The 20,304-nt window shown below is 57.8% G+C and overlaps 1 protein-coding gene across 11 annotated transcripts in view; it reads right to left on the bottom strand.

Annotated features, from left to right (window-relative positions):
- Positions 1–19,932, bottom strand: part of SPEG (striated muscle enriched protein kinase) — a 58,320-nt gene extending 38,388 nt beyond the window's left edge. The window contains exons 1-8 of one of the 11 annotated variants that reach the window (XR_005241425.2): positions 12,911–12,957; positions 11,870–11,912; positions 10,973–11,002; positions 10,290–10,379; positions 9,871–10,207; positions 5,767–7,064; positions 3,780–3,923; positions 3,252–3,434 (exon numbers count right to left, since the gene is read on the bottom strand). Coding sequence is in view for 10 of the 11 variants with exons in the window: in XM_007966399.3 (XP_007964590.3) it covers positions 3,252–3,434; positions 3,780–3,923; positions 5,767–7,064; positions 9,871–10,207; positions 10,290–10,379; positions 19,530–19,917 (2,440 nt within the window). In the remaining variant the exon portion in view is untranslated. The other 10 variants (XM_007966384.3, XM_007966386.3, XM_007966388.3 and 7 more) reach the window with 10 other exon arrangements.
- Between the last annotated feature and the right edge of the window lie 372 nt (positions 19,933–20,304).

Raw genomic sequence — 20,304 nt, 5'->3', positions numbered from 1 at the left:
TTGGCTTATTGCAACCTCCGCCTCCCGGGTTCAAGTGATTTTCCTGTTTCAGCCCCCAGAGTAGCTGGGATTATAGGCGTATGCCACCACGCCTGGCTAATTTTTGTATTTTTAGCAGAGATGAGGTTTTGCCGTGTTGGCCAGGCTGGTCTCGAACTCCTGACCTCAGGTATTCACCCGCCTCAGCCTCCCAAAATGCTGGGATTACAGATGTGAGCCACCGCACCCGGACTGGCCATGCACTTTTATTTGCACCCCACACTAAGTTTATTTGCTTCATGGGCAGTTACTTCCATCACCCTAAATCACTTGTTGCTGATAACATCCCTAGGCAGATTGCAAGTGCTAAATAAAGGCTGCTGGCCTGGTGCTAGCTCTACCTCACTTTCCTATCCACATTTTTGTCTTCTCATCTGTAAAATGGGAATGTCACCACCTGTCACACGTCCCTCCAAGGGATATGTATGGCACAATGTTATCGCCAGGAAGAGATGTGAAAGGGCTTGAGAAAGTCGATGATACTCTCCAAACAGAAGAAACTGTTTAGAGAGATGTAGCACTTGGCACCTAGTTGGCACTCAATAAATACTTGTGTGATGGATGTGGGCAGCGGTGCGGAATGCTTTGCTTTGGTTAAGCACACTTTTCACACTCCCTAGCCACCCGCCCCCATCCACACATCCGCTTTGGGAGAATGACTGTGGTCTCAACAGAATTATTCAGTGGGGTGGAAAGGATGGCAGGGAACTGAGGAGCTGGTAAGGACCAGGTCCTGCCTGCACAGACCCTGCCCCCTAAACCACAGTCCATGGGGCCGCATTCTCTAGTTATCCATTCCCTGGTTCCCATGGCTCCCAACCAGGAATTGGGATCTGTAGACCCTCAAAAGCAGGCCCTATTGGGGTGGACCCCAATAGGGGACTGGGCAGCCAGCCCTGGTTACCATAGCACTGGGCAGGGGGAGGGTGAGGAGCAAGAAGGGGAGGGGCAGGAGCAAGAGAGGGCGGTGGCTGCACGCAGGCCTCTTCCCACAAGACACTGCCCACTGCCTCCCTCTACCTACTCCCCAGTGGGCCCACGGGCAAACTACTGGACACCCTCCCCCGATTCCACCCCTCACTCCCTGCAGACTCCAGGCCTGGGACCACCCCTTGCCAGATGTCTGTGCCATCCCCAGGTTCCACCCACTTTTGCTGCTCTCAAGTCCACTGGCCCCCATCCAGTCACTCTGGACTAAACAGTGCCTTGTAGGGTAAGAAAGTCAGCTTGCTCTACACAGCCAGAGCCAAGTCTGGATCCACATGCCTGCCCCCCAGGCCCTGGGGCCCCCGAGCCAGCCTGACTTAAGGAGGTGCTGTCTTGCTGCAATGCCTGATGCAACAGACTAACGTGATGAAGGCTTTCTGGCTCCCCAGGGCAGAGGTGCAGAGATGCTGTGATGAGCTGAGGATACAGGGGCTGGGAAATACGGAGAGTCTGCAGGATATGGCCTTCCAAGGGGAGAGGTGGAGTCCCCAGGGCACAGGGTTTCACAGGGCTGAAGAAAGGGACAGAGAAAGATAAGGCACTTCCCAGATCCTCGTAGAAACCTGAGCTCTTGTACACAACATCACCTGTTAATAACGCTAACAACTAACATTTGTCTACAGCTTTACAGTTCATAAAGCTCGTTCACACATTCGCTTTCATCCGTGAGGATGGTGTCATTATCTCTGGTTTACAAATGAGGAAACTGAAGCTCCGGAGGTTCTATGCCTCAAATACAGAACTCCCAGTCACGGGCTGACAGCTGCCTCACCCCAAGTTGCCTTTCCAACCTTAAAAGGCTCCCAAATGGCCCTGAGCCAATATCGGGGCACCCCGCATCCCACCCCTCGCCAAATTTCAGCCCAAGCCAGGTATTGACTGGAGTCCTGGAGCCAGGCCTGGGCCCCCTCAGGGGAGCTGGGAGCTGAGTCAGAAGCCAGATCCCGGAGGTGATGGAAGGACAGAAGCATGTGGTGGAGGCATGGGCATGATTCAGCGGGGTAGGAGGGGTAGGAGGAGGAGAAAGCCTGGAAAATGGGCTCCTGGGAGGGATACGCAGCTAAGGAGGATGAAGACCTGCAGTGGCACAAGCCAGACCATGCAACCAAAGGCTCTGTTGGAGCACGAGACTGTGTTCAGACGCATCAAGAACTCCCTCACTGCTCAGGTGCTGAGGCCCTGGGACGGGCACACAGGCTCTGCCATCTTGTCTCCTGCAGCCCTTCGTGGAAGAAAGGGACAGAACATCGTGTGCTGTTCCCCATCTTGGCATGTCCCACCTTCCCCGTGCCGGTCTAAATCCCAGCCTCCTTCAGGGCGCCAAAGTTTCTCAGCGCAGGCATCCCAGAACACTAAGCAACGGCTCGGATGTCCTCAGCACTAGATTCATCTGCCCCACACTGTCCCCCAACCTAGGTCCTCTGATCCAGGTCTGTGGGAACCCCTCAGTGGGAACCCCCTTGAGGGTTGAGTGTGTTTTCCTCCTGTAACGCCCCCTGACCATCCTCACCTCCCCAAACCCCAGGCCCAGGGTCAGTGCATTGTCAGGCCCAGCAAGCTGAATGAGCTGAACTGGCCATGTACACCGACACTGATCCAGCTGAACCAGAAAGAAACTGGGCTGAATCCCAAAGAAAGTAGTCTGACACCAAGTAAGGGCTTTCACAAAAATAGAAAACAAGGCGGTCTCGGCACTGCCAGCCCCTGAGAAGTGCTCTTCGCTGTACCCTTTTTACGACTTTGGGTTCAAGAAAAGGAGGGGGGAAGTGGCTTGTGGCACTCGAAAGCATCTCTTTTTACTGGGAGGGGGGACTGTCTTACAGGGGAAATGACTTCAGAAGGCTCGTGGTGGCTCTTAAGCCCTGTGAGCAGAGAGATTCTTTTTCTGGGAAACTCAAGGACAATTTGCTTTCCCCACAGGACCCTGTTCAGGGAAATGCCATGGGAGGATGGCATTTAGAGGATAGCTAAAGACAAATTTCACTGACTTCATGAATTGGCCAGCCTTGTGTGCGCCTTGGGGATTTGGCCCCTGCCCTGAGGCCAGGGCCATTTAAAATGCTTTCACCAGAGCTGCTGACATCCAGAAGGGACTGCATGGACTGTGCACACTGGCGGGGAGCCCCAGCTCAAGGCTGAGAGTGGGAAGGGAGGGGGATTGGGCCTGGGCCAGGGAAGAGTCACAGTTTGCCCCCACCCAGTCCCACGGTTGATGGGCTCCCTACCGGGTCTCACGGTCAGTGAGGCAGCACAGGTGGCCTGGCCCAGCTCGTTGATGGCCGTGGCCATATAGCTCCCGGCGTCCGCTGCCCTGGCCTCCCTGAGCAGCAGGGTGTGCCGCTCACCCTCAGCCCGGAGGAGGAGGCGGCCCTCGCTGCGCAGCGCTGACCCATCCTTGTGCCAGGACACTGTGGGGAGGCACCGGGACCCAGTTCGCCACGGCCCACGGGCGCCCACCGAGAATCTCTCACTCCTACCCCACACACCACACAGGAGCCCAAACCTCTCCTCTCAGCACCCCAGGGAATCCAGAAAAGTCCACCCTCATTTCAGGAAGCCCAGGTTGCCCTCCCCTCTCTCAGGGGTCCTGGGAAATGTCCCTGAACACACACACAAGTCAGGGCAGCCCCATGGAGGGGATAATTCCCCTCCTTCCCACCCCTCCCATGGAGGAGTCGGGGGGAACCTCCCCTTCCCTTCTCACACGCCCCCTCCCAACCTTGACCTCACCTTGGCCCAGTACTGGAGCTCACCTTGGGGCGGGGGGTTGGCAGTGACGATACACTTGAGCAGCACATCTGCCCCTGGTGCCACCACCACATTCTGCAGGGGGATCTCAAACATGGGGGCCTCTAGGGGCTCTTCTCCAGCGGACACATAGGAGTCATCCGAAGACTCTGTGGGACACAGGAGTAACGGGGTAAGGGGCCATGATCCCTGCAGGGATGACAGCGGGAGAGGGAGTCCTGGTGGCCTGCATCCTAGAAAGTCAAACCCAGACAGAGGGGCTTCTAGAAAGCAGGGACTGGGGGAGAACAGGGTCTGCCTCCTGAATGTCCGTAGGGAACAAAGGAAGTCAGAAGGAGCATTTTCAAACAGGTCAGGCCAGCCTTGACTCCATGGTAGTCTGACTGTTCCTCAACTTCATCCACAGTTAGAGCGTTGGCTTCTGGAGGAAGACAGGACCGCACTGCATATGTCTTTAATACATCAGCCATCGTGTATGGCGTACCACGCCCTGTGCAAGGCACTTGGAGGGGCACAAGCTTTCAAACAGACAGCACAAACTAACAGCAACCCAAGACTTAAGTAATAACAGTGGTGGCACAGGGCAACACGAGGTGAATTGTCAAATGTGTGAAGCCATCAGATTCACAAGAGTGAATGGTAGGTGGTCTGAGAGGCCTACAAAGATCAGATTTGATTTCATCCATTCACCAAATAGTGACCCTGTACTCCCGGCATACTGAGTACTGTACGGGTACCAAGAACACTAGAGGAAGAACCATGTGGTCCCTGCTTACAGGAAGCTCATACACAGAGAGATGCCAAACTCCACCGTCATGGGTCTCTCTGGGCATTCTCCAACTCTGACATTCCGTAAGCTAGATAAAGGATGATGTATGTAGCCACAAAAGCAGTGAAAATCCCAATTCTGCTGTTTTTTTAATCTGTAAGATGGAGCGGATAAGACTCTCTGAAACTGACATATAGGCTGAAATGAAATAACATCTGTAAGGGCCTAGTTAACACAATGCCGGCACATGGCTGTGTGTTTGCAATAATGGTGGCCAGGAGGATGATGGACAGGGGCCTAATTATCTCTAAAGATTCTGAGGTGGTAATACTTAAATGCAAAATAATTTTGATGAAGAAAAATACAGACTAGTAAGTGCAATGAAAGAGATCCTGGTCTCCCAGGAGCAGCAGGTAGAGGCATCTATTCTGGAGGAGCAGTGGAAGTGGGTCAAGGACACCTTCCGCCGCCTCTCTCCAGGAGTGGGCCTCCAGTTGATGCGCAGGATGAGGGGTGGGGTGCAGAGTCATTCTCCTGTTGGTGATGTTGGTCACCACCCATGGGAAGATTGGGAGACAACACACAGGCAGTCATTGTGTAGGGACCACAGTCAGCTCAGCCATGCAGGGTGTAAGCCTGGGTGAGGAGGCTAGAAGGGGAGGCTGAATGGCCACACATGGATCAGGGGATGGTGCCCGAGTGGGAGAGGCAGAGTAGAGTTATGTGGCATAAAGCGTGTCTGTAACAGGAATTTGCAAATTATTTCAGACCATCTACCATCTCTCCCCAACAGAGGGATTGGGGGCATGAAGGGGAGCCTTAGGCTCCCACCAGTGCATCCGCCCCAGTAGTGGTTATTGATCCAACAGCCTAGCGGGCCACTGGACCCAGGGGAGCTATGGCGGGTATCTGGGCACCAGCCTTAGCTCACAGCCTCACCCAGCCTCCATCACAACACTCACGCTCCGCCTCACCAGTGGCAGTCCTAGCACAAAGACTTTCACAATCCTTCACTCAAAGTGGAGCCTGTGTCTGCGCCTTCTCTGGCAAACCCACCCTTGCAGCAGACTAGCAGCCCCAGGCGAAACCCCCGACCGAACCCCCCCCACCCCCCCACTCCCCCACTCCGCCCCACCCCTGCTCCTGCCGAGCCGTCTTGCTCTCCACAAACGCCCCCCACCGACCTGGTCCAGGCACCTTGTCAGCCCTCCCTGAGGCCTTACCGAGCTCAGGGGAGGTAGGCCGGGCCCGGCGACCTTTGCCCTGGCTGCGGGCCCCTCGACGGTCCCAGGGCCCCCAGGGACCGTCCTCCTCCGGCCCTCTGCGCAGCCTCTTCTCTGCCTCGGGCCCCGCCCTGTTCTTCTCCAAGGTCTGGGGTACAGCAGCGCCCTCCAGGCCCGGCGTGGCCCAGGGCAGGAAGCGCACGGCCTGCGCCGGGGGCTCCCGCTTCCGACCAGGGGGTGCTTTCGTCCTGGCCTCGGGAGGATCGGCGGCGGGGGGCGGCACAGGGCTCCTGCACTCCTGGATGGCTCTGCTCCGGGTCAGCGGGAATTGGTCCCGACGCCTAACCTCCTGCTGCGGGCCTTCCCCCGGCTCTGTCCTGCCTGCCGGCCCGCGGCTCCTGGGCCTCCCAGGCTCGTCCCCCGGCTTTCCCGCGCTGCTCGGAGGGGGCGGCTGGGCGGCGGCGGGGCTCACGGCCCGCGATGTCTTGGGGGTGGAGGGTCGAGAGAAGAGCGGGGGCTCGCCGGGCTCTCGAGGGGATGGGGCGCGCTGCAGCGTGGCGCGCAGGGACTCGTGCGAGCGCACCAGCTCCTCCCGCGACGTGGAGCGGCGGATGCGGCCCAGTTCCTGGGCGAAGCGCAGCTCGAGGTCGGAGGCCGGGCTGCGCTGCCGCGTGCGCTCGTCCAGCGAGGCCGCTTTCTGCTGGAACAGGCGGCGCCGCTCGGCCACGCTGCCTGGCGCCCGCAGTTCTTCCTGCGAGGCCCCGGGGGTGCCCCACGGCGCTCCGCGCTCCGACTTGGGCTGCTCCAGAGAGCGGGCCTTGCGCAGGGGCACCCAGGGCCTCAGGGGCGCCGGTGGCGAGTCGCTGCGCTCCAGGCTGCGCCGTCGCTCCTCGAAGAACTGCAGCTTGTCCAGGATGCGGGAGCCGGCGCGCACCAGCCTAGGCGAGCGGCCCAACGCCGACAGGCGACCCGAGGCCTCGCTCAGTGGCGTCTGGGGTCGGGATTCCGCAGTGCCCGCCAGGGAGGGCCCGGAAGACTTGGACTTCTTCCCTCGCTTCTCTTCGGTGGTGGTGTCCTCGGGCAGCACAGGCTCCTGAGTGCGGCGGTGGGGCGACGTGGGGGTGGCCGTGGGCTGGGCCTGGGGTCCCGGCGGGGACCGCTTCCCGACCCGAGGGGACGGTGGGGGGAGCAGAGCGGATTTGGAGGGAGGCGGCTGAGCAGGGCGGCGTGGGGCTTCGCTGGCCAGCTGAGGCTGAAGGTCGGGCTCCTCCCTGCGCAACCCGCTCTGAGGGACGCTGCTGCAGAACCAAGATGGAGAGGGGTAGAGGATTCAGAGGGCCTCCTCTCCTAGACCCTTAGCTTGTGATAGGAATTGGGTGGTGGGCATGCTGGGCAGGCTTGGGGGTGACATGGGCCAGATCCTCCTGCCCCCCACCCCCCACCCCCACGAGGAGCGCACAGCCAGAGCAGGTGCTGGGGAGAGGCCGGCGGCTCTGGAACCACAAGATTGGGCTAATGGCTGGGTCTTGGTACAGACTCAGCCCTAGGACTCGGGCCAGCCTCCTCCCCCCAGCCCTGGAAGCCGAGAAACAGCGGAAACAGAACTGAGCATGAGGGAGAGAAAAGAATGAGACTTAGGACCCAAAGGATGAAGTGGGGAGGGAAGACAAGAAGGTGGGGTGGGGAGGGGCGCTCTCGGGAATGCAGCCGCCCACTCATTCCAGCCCCCAGCTGGCCCCCACACCCCTGCCCATCATCAGCAGGGCACACTCCTTCCTAGTGGTCCCTGGAAGCCAAGCAACAGCCTCCTGGACCAGGCACAAGCCTTTGGGGAGCAGTGCCCCATCCCTAGGATTCCCTGGCTGCTGTGTAGACCTGAGCCCATACCTGCCGCCACCACCAGCACTGATGGGACACAGCAGGTGGCGACGGAATGCCCAGGCTCCTACTCCTCTTGCTCAGTCTGCCCCCAGGATAGCCCTTTGACTTGCGCTTCCCCTGGGAAAGCTATCTTGAGTCCTTGGAAATCCCCCCTGAGAGGCATAGAAGGCCCCCCACAGGGGTATGCTCTGAAATAACTCAGCTCGGAAATAGCTACTAAGTGGGCCTGAATAGGGAGTGTGGGCGAAAAGGAGGAGGGAAGGAGCCGGTTACCCCAGAGTATCTCTTTCACTTAACAGAGCTTTGGTGCCCAAGAGAGCTGGGTCTCAGTTTTCCCCATCTGGACCCTTGCTGGGGCTGGGGCGGGTGAGGGGGCACATCACACATAAAAATTATAAAGATTAGGAAAAAAAAAGGAATTAGATGTATTATCATACCTGACACATCAGAGAGAGCTTAATAAAAATCTGTAAAATGGCTCATTGAATATTTCCTGAGTGCCAGGCTTGTACCAAGTGCTTAAAATGCATTGAGTCATTTAATACAACAGCCCTGTGAGGTAAGGACCGTGATCACCCCCATTTACAGATGAAGAAACTGAGGCATAAAAAAGGTTAAGTGCCTTACCAACGTGACACAGCTGGGAAATGATTGGTGCTAGGATTGAAACCCAGGCAGTCAGAATCCTGAGCCCTTATTCCCTCCAAAGTGTCTGGGTTTCCAGGGGCACAGAAGGTAGAACAAGTAGTAGGGTGCCAGTCACAAGCAGTTCTAGGGGTCCCGAGTTAAGGATATTTTAGCCTACCTGAGTCAGCCACCCACATGACAGACCCGCCTCTGACTGGGACTAAAGGGGGCGGTGGCAATGCAGAGTGCCCTGAGAGACAGAAACCCCAGCCAGCCACCTGCAGGGAGGAAGTGTCTTCTCTGGGGGAAGGGCCACAGAGTCCCCAGGGAAGGGCCTCTGGGAACTGGGTGAGGCCTGGGGAGAAATTGAGGACAGCAGAGGAGGCCTGTTGCTGGCAGCTCTGAGCTCCAGGCCAGTCTCTGTACCATAGACATCACTAAGGAAATGGGTTCCTCCGAAGTTGCCATAGCAACTCCAGGCTCTGGCTGGGGCCTGGTAAAGAAAGGCAAGAGGGAAAGGCAAGCCCAGGGCACAGAAGCACCGGGTAAGGCCAAGAAGATAAGCCAAGGGAGCCTCCCCCTGGCCATGGCCCAGCCCTGGCCCTCTCCCCTGCCCACCACTAGCCACTCTATCACCCTCAAAGCAGCCTCCCCCACCAGGCCCCTTCTTTCTCCTGCACAATGGTGCCTGCCCCCACACCCATACCCATCACAAACCAGGCCCCTCTCAGCTCCCCAAATGCCCCCAGTACCTCTATCATCAGCTACTCCCCTCTTCCACTATAGCGCTCCCTCATGTATCTGCAAGCCCCAGATCTCCAAAAATGGCTCCAGTGCCTCACTCCAACACCTCCGCTCCTCACACTCCCTCCCAGGACAATCTCGAATCCCACCCTCAGGGACTTAGGGGTTTCCCATGAAAGAAATAATTGCAAGCCCCCTGTCACCATCACTCCCACCCTCTCCCTCCAGCCTGGCTCCATTTCCAGCCCCTCCCTTTCGCAGCCCCCTGCCGCCCCCAGCCCACGGCTTCCTGCTTTCACAGGCCCCTTGCCCCATCTGCCCCTGGCCACCTCACTCTCTTCTCTCTCCTGCTTGCTGGCTTGTTCCCCTGCTCTCTCCTGCTCTCCCGGGAGCTGCCGTGTGGAAAGGTTCTGTTCCTCCCAGAAAAAGGCCCACATGGGAACAGGAATGTGCAGAGAGATGAAAAGGCAGCAGCTGCTGAGACAGCAGGCACGGAGGGGGCCCCTGGGTGGGGGGAGGGATCCTGGGGACAACTGGAGCCTGAATGGGTGAGGCAGAAGAGGACCCCTGAGAAACTGGAGATCTTGGAGGAGACAAGGAAGGGACAGAAGGGTCCAGGAGACCATGGAGATGGCATGGTGAGCCAGGACAGGTGGGAGCAGGGGGATGTGGGCGGTGATGGCTCAGGAGGAGGAGGGAGCAGTGTGGGAAGATGGAGTGGCAGCAGGGGGTGAAGTGCACAGAGAGATGGATGGGGCAGGGTGATGGGTGGAGGCTAACGGAGCAGTGAGGGCAGCGCAGGACAGCATGGTGAGATGGGGCAGTTCGGGCCCAGGTAAGGCCGTTACTTACACGTGGATAGAGAGCGCCCGTCCTCTGTACAGGCTGAATGCGCTGCCGTACAGGTCACTGGCCACGGAAAGGCTATCCTCTGACCCCCAGCTTGCGCCCACCAGATTAGCTCGAGATGCCCGCACCAGCGGCTCCACCCCCAGGTGCCGTGGCCCGGCCCCGGTTGCCTGTGCTTGCCTTGGGCTGCCCGGGAGGTGGCAGGTGCCACCCCCACTGCCCGCTTCCTGCTCCAGGACCGTCTGCCCGCTGCCCCACCAGCTCACTTGCTCTTCCGAGGTGCCTGTCACGGAGGTCGGGGGTGTGTCCAGGGAGGTACCCACCAGGGTGTCAGAGCCCCCTAGAGAAAGGAGCACCATGAGACTGAGGCACCCCTTGTGGGAAACCTGCCTGCCTGCTCTTTGTACACCCCAGGAGCTCACCCGTGGGGGTGCTGAAGGCCCCGTCATCCCGAAGCTCCAGGCGCTGGGTCCCCTGCACATCGCTGATGTCATCCTCAGCCGTCTCTGAGTCTGGAGAAGAAGGGGTCTGTGTGGGCAGGGCCCTCCTCCCTCTGCCTCCAACTCTTCCCTGTTGCCTTCTGCCTCCCTGCCAACAGCAGGCTCCATCTTATCACTGGCAGGGCTGCCAGCACCTCCTCTCTTTTGCTCCCCACATCTCCTGCCCAGCCTGGGCTGCTCAGGATAACCCCTCCCATGACAGTGCCGTGGCTCCGTCTCTGGGCCCCTGGTTACTCACGTTTACCTCCGTAGGGCCCTCCAAACTGCCACTCCCTCCCCGTCTGCCAATATCTTAATGGATTATCAGGGCCTCCTCCCTTCTCCCTCCTCCCATTGTCAGTGAAAGCTTAAGCTCCTGTGCACCCCCAAAATCATCAGGTCCTAGGTTCCAAGGTTCTAAAGTCTGGGTTCAAGCACCCCAGGAACAAAGAGGAGTCACCTCAGAGTCATACCGCCAGGGCACTCGACCAACCGCAGGGCCAGCCTGTCCTCTACCCCAAACCAGCTGGAAGGCATCGGGTGCAGCTGAGGCAGGGTGAGGAGAGGCCGGGGCCGGGTTGGAAAGGGGGGGACGTGGGGGGCTAGAGCAGGAGCCAGTTTCCTACCGTAACTTTGCTTTCTGCAGGAGCGGAAAACTTCGCTTCCATAGGAGCAGCAGGAGAGAGACAGGGACAGACTGTTATCAGAGCGTTTGTGGGGCAGGGCATGGAGGGCAGTCAGGACAGAAGGGGCATGAGGTACCCAGTCCCCAGAGGTGCCCTGTGGCAATGGGTGAGGAGGGAGATACCTGGGATGTGCCCAGCACTGGGGACCCCCATACTTGGGCTGGTTATTCCAGCTGCCCCAGTGGTTCTGGTATCCTTGGCACTTACTGGTGCCGCCACTGGCCACACACACACACACACACACACACACACACACCTGCTTGTGTTCAGTCCAGCCGCAGACCTGGGCCTCCCATTAGGAGTCAGGCCCACCCTCTATTACAATATTTGCATTGTGCTTTGACCCTTCCTTGCAAACCAACCCCTTATCTGTCTGCATCATGATGTGACAGGCACCTTCCTCAAGGTCCCTCTCTTCTACTGTTGAATTGTCCTCAAAAATGCCCAGTGGTTAGGTTAGGAGCAAAGGTTCCTGGGAGTATTTTCAACTTTCCCAGATTCTATCAGGTTCTATGCCTCAGTTTCCCTCTGGCTGCCATGACAAGCAGGAGCCATGTACTGGTTGCCAAAGCATGGCAATGAACTCCTTCCCACTAGGCCTCACATGGAGAACACGGCACCCATTGTGCTAGCGAGCTGCCCTCCCTGCTGCTGGGTCCTCTCTCAGCTGTAGGGCACAGGGGGCCTGGTTGGGTGGGTGGTAGATAAGTGTGGGGTGTGTGGGAGGGTCCCACATCTCATGGGCTGTCTTCAAGGGCCTTGATGCCTCACAGAGGGACAGGGACCAAGAGGAGGAGTAGGCATGGGCTAGAGCAAGGACGCCCACGGTCCACGCACCATGGGTGAGTCGGCCAAAGGCCCGGCGGGAATGGCCGGTTTTCTGAAAGAGAAAAGCCAGAATGAGTAGTTGAGGGGGAGGCTTGTTCTTAAGGTCCCTGTGCCTCCCATCCAGTACTGCAACATCAAGCAGAAACTCATTCCCTGGCCAGTGTGTGTGTGAGAGGGGAGGTGGGCAGAGACCCAGAGTGACCAGCTTCCCCGGTAGGGAATGACTCCCCTGCCTTCTTCCAGGGTACCCAGCTGGGCTCTTGCGAGGAGCGGGGGAGGAAGGAGAGAACGGCAGGCTGCAGGTGGAAGCTGGAACATCCCACTGGACAGAGGCTCACAGCCTGGGACCAGGGCAACAGCCCCAGAGAAAGAGGATAGAAGACGAGGTAGTCAGGCTCAGTGAGGAGAAGGAGAAGATGGAGATGCGGGGGGCAGGGTGCTTGAGTGACTGGGAGATGAAGGAACGAGGGCGCAGATTCCTGCTGGGGGAGGACAGATACCTGGGTAGGTGTGGGGGAGGGATGATGGGGGCAGAGGGCCAGAGCCTCAGGAATGCAGGAGGCCCAGGTGCGCGGAGGACAGGGCAGGGCTTGGGGAATGTGTTGAGCTCAGCGCGGATCCGTGTGTGTTGCATTCAGGAGCTCCGAAGATGGAAGACTCCAGAGTGGGGGGCTGGGGCAAGCTGGGCGGGGGGCCGGGGCCCGGGGTTGAGGTGGGACAGAGGAGAGAGAAGAAGGGGTGGCAAAGAAGCAAGTGGGCGCCCCACGCCGAACGCTGCAGCGGGGGTCTTCCCCGGTGGTCGCGGGGATTGCGGGCGATCGAGGAGCAGGGGGATCTGCCCTTCAGCGCGGGGAGGGGCCTGCGCGCCCAGGACGCAAACCCGGGAGCCCCTAGATCGCGCCCGGCCCGCCGCCTTCAGCGGGGCTCGGGTGGGGCAGGCGCGGCTCCAGCGCCCCCTCCACCGGGCCCAGCTGCGGTGACCCGCCCTCCCTCCGGGGCGCCCAGGCCTCCCTGCCCCCTCCCGGCGCCGCCCGCCCCCGGAGCCCTCACCTGGAAACGCTTCTTCACCCACAGCTTCTTCATGGCGGGGGAGGGGGCCGGGCCGGCGGCCGGGCGAGGAGGGGACGGGCGGGGGCGGGGCGGAGTCGGAGGCGGGGCCGGGGGCGAGCTGGGGAGCGGGCGGGAGCCGGCGCGGGTGGCGGAAGGAGCCCGGGGCCTCGGGAGCCGGGTGGGGGTAAGGCGGCGACGGCAGCGGCAGCGGCAGCGGCGGCGGCGGCGCTGGAGTCCGCCCCTCCCTCGCCAGCCTGCACCCCACCTGGGGCCCCTTCCTTGTCCTGTCCCCCTGCTTACCCCGGGGCGGCCCTCACCTGCCTCCCCACACGACCACCAGTCACCTCCTGACGCCGAGAGCCGCGGACCCCCACCCTGTATCTGCCTCCTGAGCCCTAGGCACATGAGGAAACTGAGGCACAGAAAGGGGTGCAATGGCCTCTAGCTCAGGCCACTTTCTGGCAGCCCAGCGCAGCCTCCTCCCACCCTCACCTCCTCCCACGGGGCCTCTCTGGAAGGTCAGCAGCATCTCTACTTGCTCATTCCACAAACATGCGCGCACACACACTGTGCCAGGCAGAACCGAACTCGCCGAAGGGCACAGCGCCGGGTGGGGGCGCCTAGGTCAAACGCAGGGCAAGGATCCTGGCGGGTGTGGACTGCGTGTTGTGTTAACATGGACTCAGACTGTGAAAACCCCCAGGCTTCTCAAGAAAGCCAGAGAGGGCTTTATCTTACCTTACCTCTCGACTGTCCCATGCGCGCCCCCTACCCCCATACATTCATACACACAAGCAAAGGTGCGCAGAGGTACCCCCTTATTCACAAAGTTGGCCAGTATTCTCACTCACAGGGAAGCACACTCACCAAATTTTTTGTGTGTTCCACCCGACCCCTGCCCTGTTCAGCACTATGCACACTTGGCATACACAAAATTCTATCCTCCCTGTGACCATTATAGCTATGTTTCTTCAGCAGTTACTAAGTGCCAGGCACTTTGCAAATGTTACCTCATTTACAAAAACCCCATGAGCTTGAAACCCTAATCAATAATCCTATACCCATTTAACGGACAAGTGACTGAGTCTCAGCGAAGTCCTATCACTTAGACAAAGCCATACAGGTGCTGGGATTCCATGTGTCCTGGAGATGGGAATTATCATCCCAGTGAGCACAGGGAGTGCCAATCCTGGTTTCTGAGTTGTGACTACTGAGTAACTATTAACAGTTATTGCATGTTTGGTATGTACCAGGCATTGTGCTAAGCACTCTATGTGAATGAGTTCAGTTAATCCTCATGAAAAGAGGAAGACTGAGACACGGAGCGGTTGCTTGCCCAAGGTCACACAGTCAATAAATTGAGGGAGCCAGGATTCCAACGTAGGCAGATGCATGAGAATCACTTATGCCCAGGAGGTGGAGGTTGTAGTGAGCAGAAATTGCACCACTGCACTCCAACCTGGGTGACAGAGCAAGACTCTGCTTCAAAATAAATAAATAAATAAAATATAGGGATAGACTGATGAGTTTTATTCAGCCTGCACAATGTTTGGGCTGGGGCGATCATGTCTGAGCTCAGCACACCTCCCTCATTATCAGTTTCTCCTTGACCCCTGCAGTTATTTGAGTTTGTGGCCCCTTTATTTTATTTTAGATTTCTTTACTGTTTTAGAGACTAGGTCTCACTCTGTTGTCCAAGCTAGAGTGCAGCGGTGCCATCACGGCTCACTGCAATCTTGATCTCCTGGGCTCAAGAGATTCCCTCCACCTCAGCCTCCTGAGTACCTGAGACTACAGCTGCATGCCATCATGCGCAGCTAATTTTTAAAAAATATTAAATAGAGATGAAGTCTCATTATGTTACACAAGCTGGTTTTGAATGCCTGGGCTCAAGCTATTCTCCAGCCTCGGCCTCCCAAAATGCTGATATGATAGGCATGAGCCACTGTACCTGGCTGCTTTTTTATTCTAAAGTTTAGGTCATGTTTTGTGCATTCTGAGTGCATACAGGTGTTCTTGTTTCCTAGAGCATCAAAGTAAATTACAAGTACAGACACATGCACAGGGACATGTGCTGAGAGGGCACATATGTGTGTCCACACTCGTTGCAGCCAAAGGACCCTGAACACCCATGGGCACTTTCCCTGTACACCCCTAAACACACCCACTCATAAATGGGGAGCTGAGTGAGGAGAGGGGGTAACTTGAGCCCCTGTTCCCCAGGAGAATCCGAGGGGCTGGCACATTCCGTGGCAAAAATAACCAATGGGCAGCGGGCGTGAGTGACGGGACAGCTGGGCCCAGGAGGGGCCGGCAGGATTCTGTGTTCCTGCTCTGGGTCGGCACTGCTCACTCTTTAGGGCTGGCCTGGAACGTACTCTACGTGTGGGCCTCCCCAGCTGGTCCCAGGTTGCCCCATTTTTCTCCCATAGCTGGGCAGCTGTGTCTCCCTGCCACTCACCCAAACCCAGACTTCCAATTTCTGCACTGCCAGCATTTCCTTCTAACCAGAGAAAATTCAAATCTTCATCGTATGCCACAAGCTCCCCCCCATCTCCCTTTTGTCTCCTCTTTCCTGACTCAGTTCAGTTTCTCCCTTCTCCCCTCATTTACCACCCTGCTCTGTATTTCTGACATACTATGTAATTTACCTATTTACTATGTTTATTGCATATTGTCTGTCTCCCCTCACTAGAAAGTTATCCCCTGGAGGACATACATTTTGGTATCCCTCAACCCCCTGACTTGTGTATCGAAAGCACATAGTAGGCACTCAATAAATATGGGAGGGGGTGGCAGAGCTGCAGGTGGAGAGGGTAAGCGGTGATGGGAATGGGGACAGTAAATCTTCCTGCAACCGCTTCCATTCATCCAGGCTTCCCTCTTCTCTGTCCTAACCCAGACTCTTTCCCAAGAGGTCTTCAGCCAGAGGAGTGACCATCTCTCATTCCACTCAGGATTCTCCTGGAGGGGGTCCCAGAGCTCCTCTCTGCTCCCACTCTGGCCTCTCCTCCACTCGCTGCTCGGCACTTGGCCTACATGGATGTTGACACTCCCCATACCCATTCCCAGCTCCATACTACTTTCCACCTGGCTTCTCTAGCCAGACATTCTAAATTCCAGGTGAAAAAGAATAACTGCAGAATATTCCTCAACACAGGTTCTGGTACATTCCTCCACCTTTTCCTTGCTTAAATTGGCCCTCTCTACCTATCTGTAAGCTCTCCCCTCCAAGCCTTCAAGTCCCCAGGATGGTTCATTGTCATGTATTGATCTCTGGCCCTTCTGATTAACACCAGAATCTTCCAGACCCTGGCTATGAAGCTCCAACTAACACACCATGTGAGCATCATCAGTTCACCTCTTCTCTCAAATGTGCTTTCTCCTGCTTCCCCTCTGCCCTTTACTGCAGGTCTGCCCTTTAGCCACACACGCACACCCACAGCTTTGAGGGTAGCACTTGTGCAGGTGGGAGCCTGATATTTTGAAAAAGAAGAATGCCTGCCTATCTTGGAGACTAGGCCAGAGATGGATTTGGGGATATTGACGGAGAAAGATGGTGATGATGACAAATCCTTGACAGTATTCCCACACTTCTCTTTCTATGGACAGGCAGTATGGACCCAGACTCAGATACCTGACTTTCAGACCTGGCTCTGACACCTCACTAGCCATGGGAACTTGGGTAAATTTCCTCTTTGAACACCAGTTTCTCTATATGAATAATGGTCATAACAGTAACCTAGGGTTTGGAAGATTAAATAATTAAATGAGACAGGGTACTTATGCATGTTAAGGATTCTACAAGTATCCTGCATTTCTGCCATCTTCACCCCCTTTGTTTCCTATTCTTTCCTCATTTCTACATCCCCCAAATATCAGCACCACCACCCCATCCTCCAAACTCTCCAGGCTGTAGCCCACTCGCCTTCTCATGACCCCAACCTCCCAGAGCCATGCCCAAATCCTTCCATCCTTGAGCTAACATATCCGGCTTCAGGAGTGCCAGGAACCTAGCATCACTCTGTCTTATTGAGCCAGCAATCCCAGCCAGGAAAGCGTGTCCTTCCCTCTGCAGCCAGGTCCTTGCTTGGCTTCCTCGAGTACCCTGAAGTCCTCCTGCTGTTGTTTCCAACCAAGAAAGTTTTCCATGAGTAAGTCTGAGCAATGCCGAGCTGCTTGCCCGGCTGCCCTGGAGCAGGAGCTACCACTGGGCAGGGGCTGGTAGAGGTGGGCAACAGAAGGGATAGGAAGCCAGATTCACCCAGTCAGTCCCCAGCATCACCAGAGCAAAGCCCCTCCCTCCTCCAAAGCATGTGGGATAGGTATAATAGTTATACACATGGTTCTTTGCAATGGGACAGACTAAGGCCTCCAACTGTTCTGCTACCTTCTATCTGCACAATCAGTACATGTTCTCAAAGGTTATTTGCTGCAGTCCAATCCTCTTCCTATTCTCATATGAATGTCAAAGGGCCCTGATCCGGCCCCACAGCACCCAGGGCCCTTTTCTCACCCCAAGCCTCTCAAGCCTGCTGTTCCACCAGAGCAGCCCAGCCCACTGTCTGCCTGGCCTCTCTCTAGGTATGCCCAGCCAGGCTCAGCTCTGCTGACCACACCACCAAGACTGCAGAGGGGCTAAGCAAACAGTCCTGCTGGGGGCTCTCACACCTCATCACCGCTTCCCACTTTGAGGGACCCAAGTCAGGCCAGGAGGCACCCACCTTGAGAAATGCCAGGCCTGGGCCAATCATATGGCAGCTACTTTCCCAGCACTCTCCCTCCCTCTCTCGCTCTCTCCTCTCTCTCCAGAACTTCTTGAGGAGTACAAAGCCCCCACAGCCAAAACCAGGAGGACTGGGTTCTTAGCTCTGGGATGGCCATAACTAGCTATGTCTCTAACTAGACTAGTACGTCTTAGGCAGAGCTCCCTGATTGTTGGCCCACAGTGTCCTTGCCTGTGAAAGGATGTGTTTGGAGCTGCAGTTCTCTGTGGTCCTTTCCAATCTTAAATAACATTATAACCGTTACTCTCCTCAGCTCTTTCTTTCCCTTCGCTAATCTCTCCTCCAGTCATATTGTCATCAACTCATCTATCTTACCCTTTGATCTATGTTCTATTTTCAGCCCCCTTTGCCCCTGGGGGGACCAGAGCTGAGATCCCCAAGGAGTCCACGCCTTCCCCAGCCCCGAAGTCTGCTAGAATGCACCCCATCCCCTGATCCCAGGCTTAGGAAGCCTGTACCTGTCCAGGTGCTAGGCCAACCAGGAGAAACCAGCCATGGTTCTCTCTGGCCCAGGCCTGGCCACAGAGACTCAAGGAAGGTGGGCAGAGCAGGGCTGGGGGAGAGGAGATGCTGATGGAGAGAGGCCACCCTGGCTCCCTCTCCTGACTCGGTTGTGCCCTAGAGACTTCTTGCCCACCCGCTGCTGAGGGCTTTCCTCCCTGTGTCTCCTCCCTAGCCTCTAAGGATTTACTCCTGCACAACAGCACCCAGGGGAGTGACATGTCCCTCTTAAAAACGCCCAGGGGAGTGAACTTCCAGCTCCTTGCCATCTCTCCCAGCTGCAGCCTACTTTCTCAGAATTCTGTTTCTCAGGGCTCAGCCTGCCCAAGGCTCTGCCTTTGGCTAGAGAAGAACTACTTGGCTTACTCAAGGGCTGAGGAAATCAAAAAGGAAGCCCCAAAACGGACCCAAGGCTAACAGCCTTGGCCTGGCCTCTATGGTAGCCCCAGCTGGACCATGAGCACTGGGCCCAGCCTCCTGCCCTCCCCTTCTGCCTTAGGCCCTCAGCTTTTTCTTCACATTGCACCTGGAAATCTGTGGGCGGGGGTCAAGTACTGGTCCAGAGCATGCCCCTTCCATGCTCTGGAAACATCCACCCTGGAAGCTCAGGTAGACATGGTCCACGAGCTTCCCATACCAGCTCCACGTGCCCATACCTCACCTGTTTGCACCACCACACAGAATCCAGAGCCCTCCACAGCACCTAAGCAGGCACACGCCTGCATGTAGATTCTCAAGCACTCACCTCCATTCATGCCCATGGGGCCCTGGCCCTGGCTCCACCTCTTCCGACCCTGGACCCATAGGCCTCTTCCACCCTGCCTAGAGCTGACCGCATCAACCCTGCCACGGCAATGGCCTGCAGGAAGCTCTGAGCCATCCCTTCAACAGTGCAGCCTGGACCAGAGGAGCTGTCCCCCTTCTTCGGACATGCACTCCCTTGTTAAGGGGCTGATCCGAGTGTCAATCTCATGTTTAAATTATGGAGCTGAAGGGCACCCTTTCCCCCAGGAGGCTTTTCTCTGCAGGAGGATGAGAACTTCCACCCCAGAATTACCTGAGAGGCAGGAGTGGGACTCAGGCTTGGCTTACCAACTGCTTGCTGCCCCTTGACCTCTGACCTTCCTATGGGGAGCCTCTCTACCTTGACACCCCATTCCCTGCACTTGGCTCTTCATCTCACTTCTGGGCCCGGGCAGCCAAGAAGCCAGGGCACCTGGGAAGAAGGCGGAGGAACCAGTATCTAGTACCTTACCCACGTGGCCTGGGCAGCCCTTCTCTACCTCTGAGCACCCCGCCCCTGCCGGGCGCGGCCCCCACCTGCCCATTACCTCCGACCTCCAGCACTGTGAGCACCGCCTCACAGGAGGCCCGACCCCGCTCGTTCTGGGCTGTGCAGCTGTACACGCCGGCGTCCTGCGCCCTGCAGCGCCGCAGCCACAGGCAGCTGGGCTCGGGGGCCGGTGCGGGCAGGAGTTGCCCATCCCGGAACCAGTGGAGGCTGGGTTGGGGCGTCCCGCTCACCACCACCCGCAGCCGCACGTCGCTGCCCGCGCACACCGCCGCGTTCTTCAGGGGCCGCAGGAAGACCGGCGCCTCGGCCACGGCCGCGGGAGCCCCGCCGCCGGCCCCCACCTTGGCCCTCTTCGGGGGCACCCCGGGGCTGGGGGGTGCCCTCGTGCCCGCGTCCTCCCCTCGCGTGCCCCGGGCTTTCTGCATGACCACCGAGAGCTGGGCTGGGGGGACGCCGGAACTGGGCGGCCACGGGGGCACCCGCGGGACGGTGCCCTAGGAGACGATTCTGGGGGGCCGGCGGCCTGTCTTCCTGCTGCCCGCCCGCCTTCGGCCTGTGCTACCCAGAAGGTCACCGGGGCGGCCGGCGATTGCGCCTGGGGGCTATTTTTAGGCCCCCCGGCTCGGGTTGCGAGGGAGTCGTGGAGGGAGGGGGCAGCAGAGGAGGGACTTGACTTCACTCGGCTCCTTCTCTTCCTCCAGGAGCCCCCATTGCCGGCCCGGCTTAAGGGAGTCCCTGGGTATTTGCTCCAGGCTCTCTCCTCTGTAGTGTGCCTGGCCCCCCATGACCCACTACAGGGAGTCAGGTTATCC

The sequence above is a fragment of the Chlorocebus sabaeus genome, chromosome 10 (assembly GCF_047675955.1).
Source record: "Chlorocebus sabaeus isolate Y175 chromosome 10, mChlSab1.0.hap1, whole genome shotgun sequence".
Taxonomy (NCBI): domain Eukaryota; kingdom Metazoa; phylum Chordata; class Mammalia; order Primates; family Cercopithecidae; genus Chlorocebus; species Chlorocebus sabaeus.
This window is presented reverse-complemented; position numbering and strand designations above follow the sequence as displayed.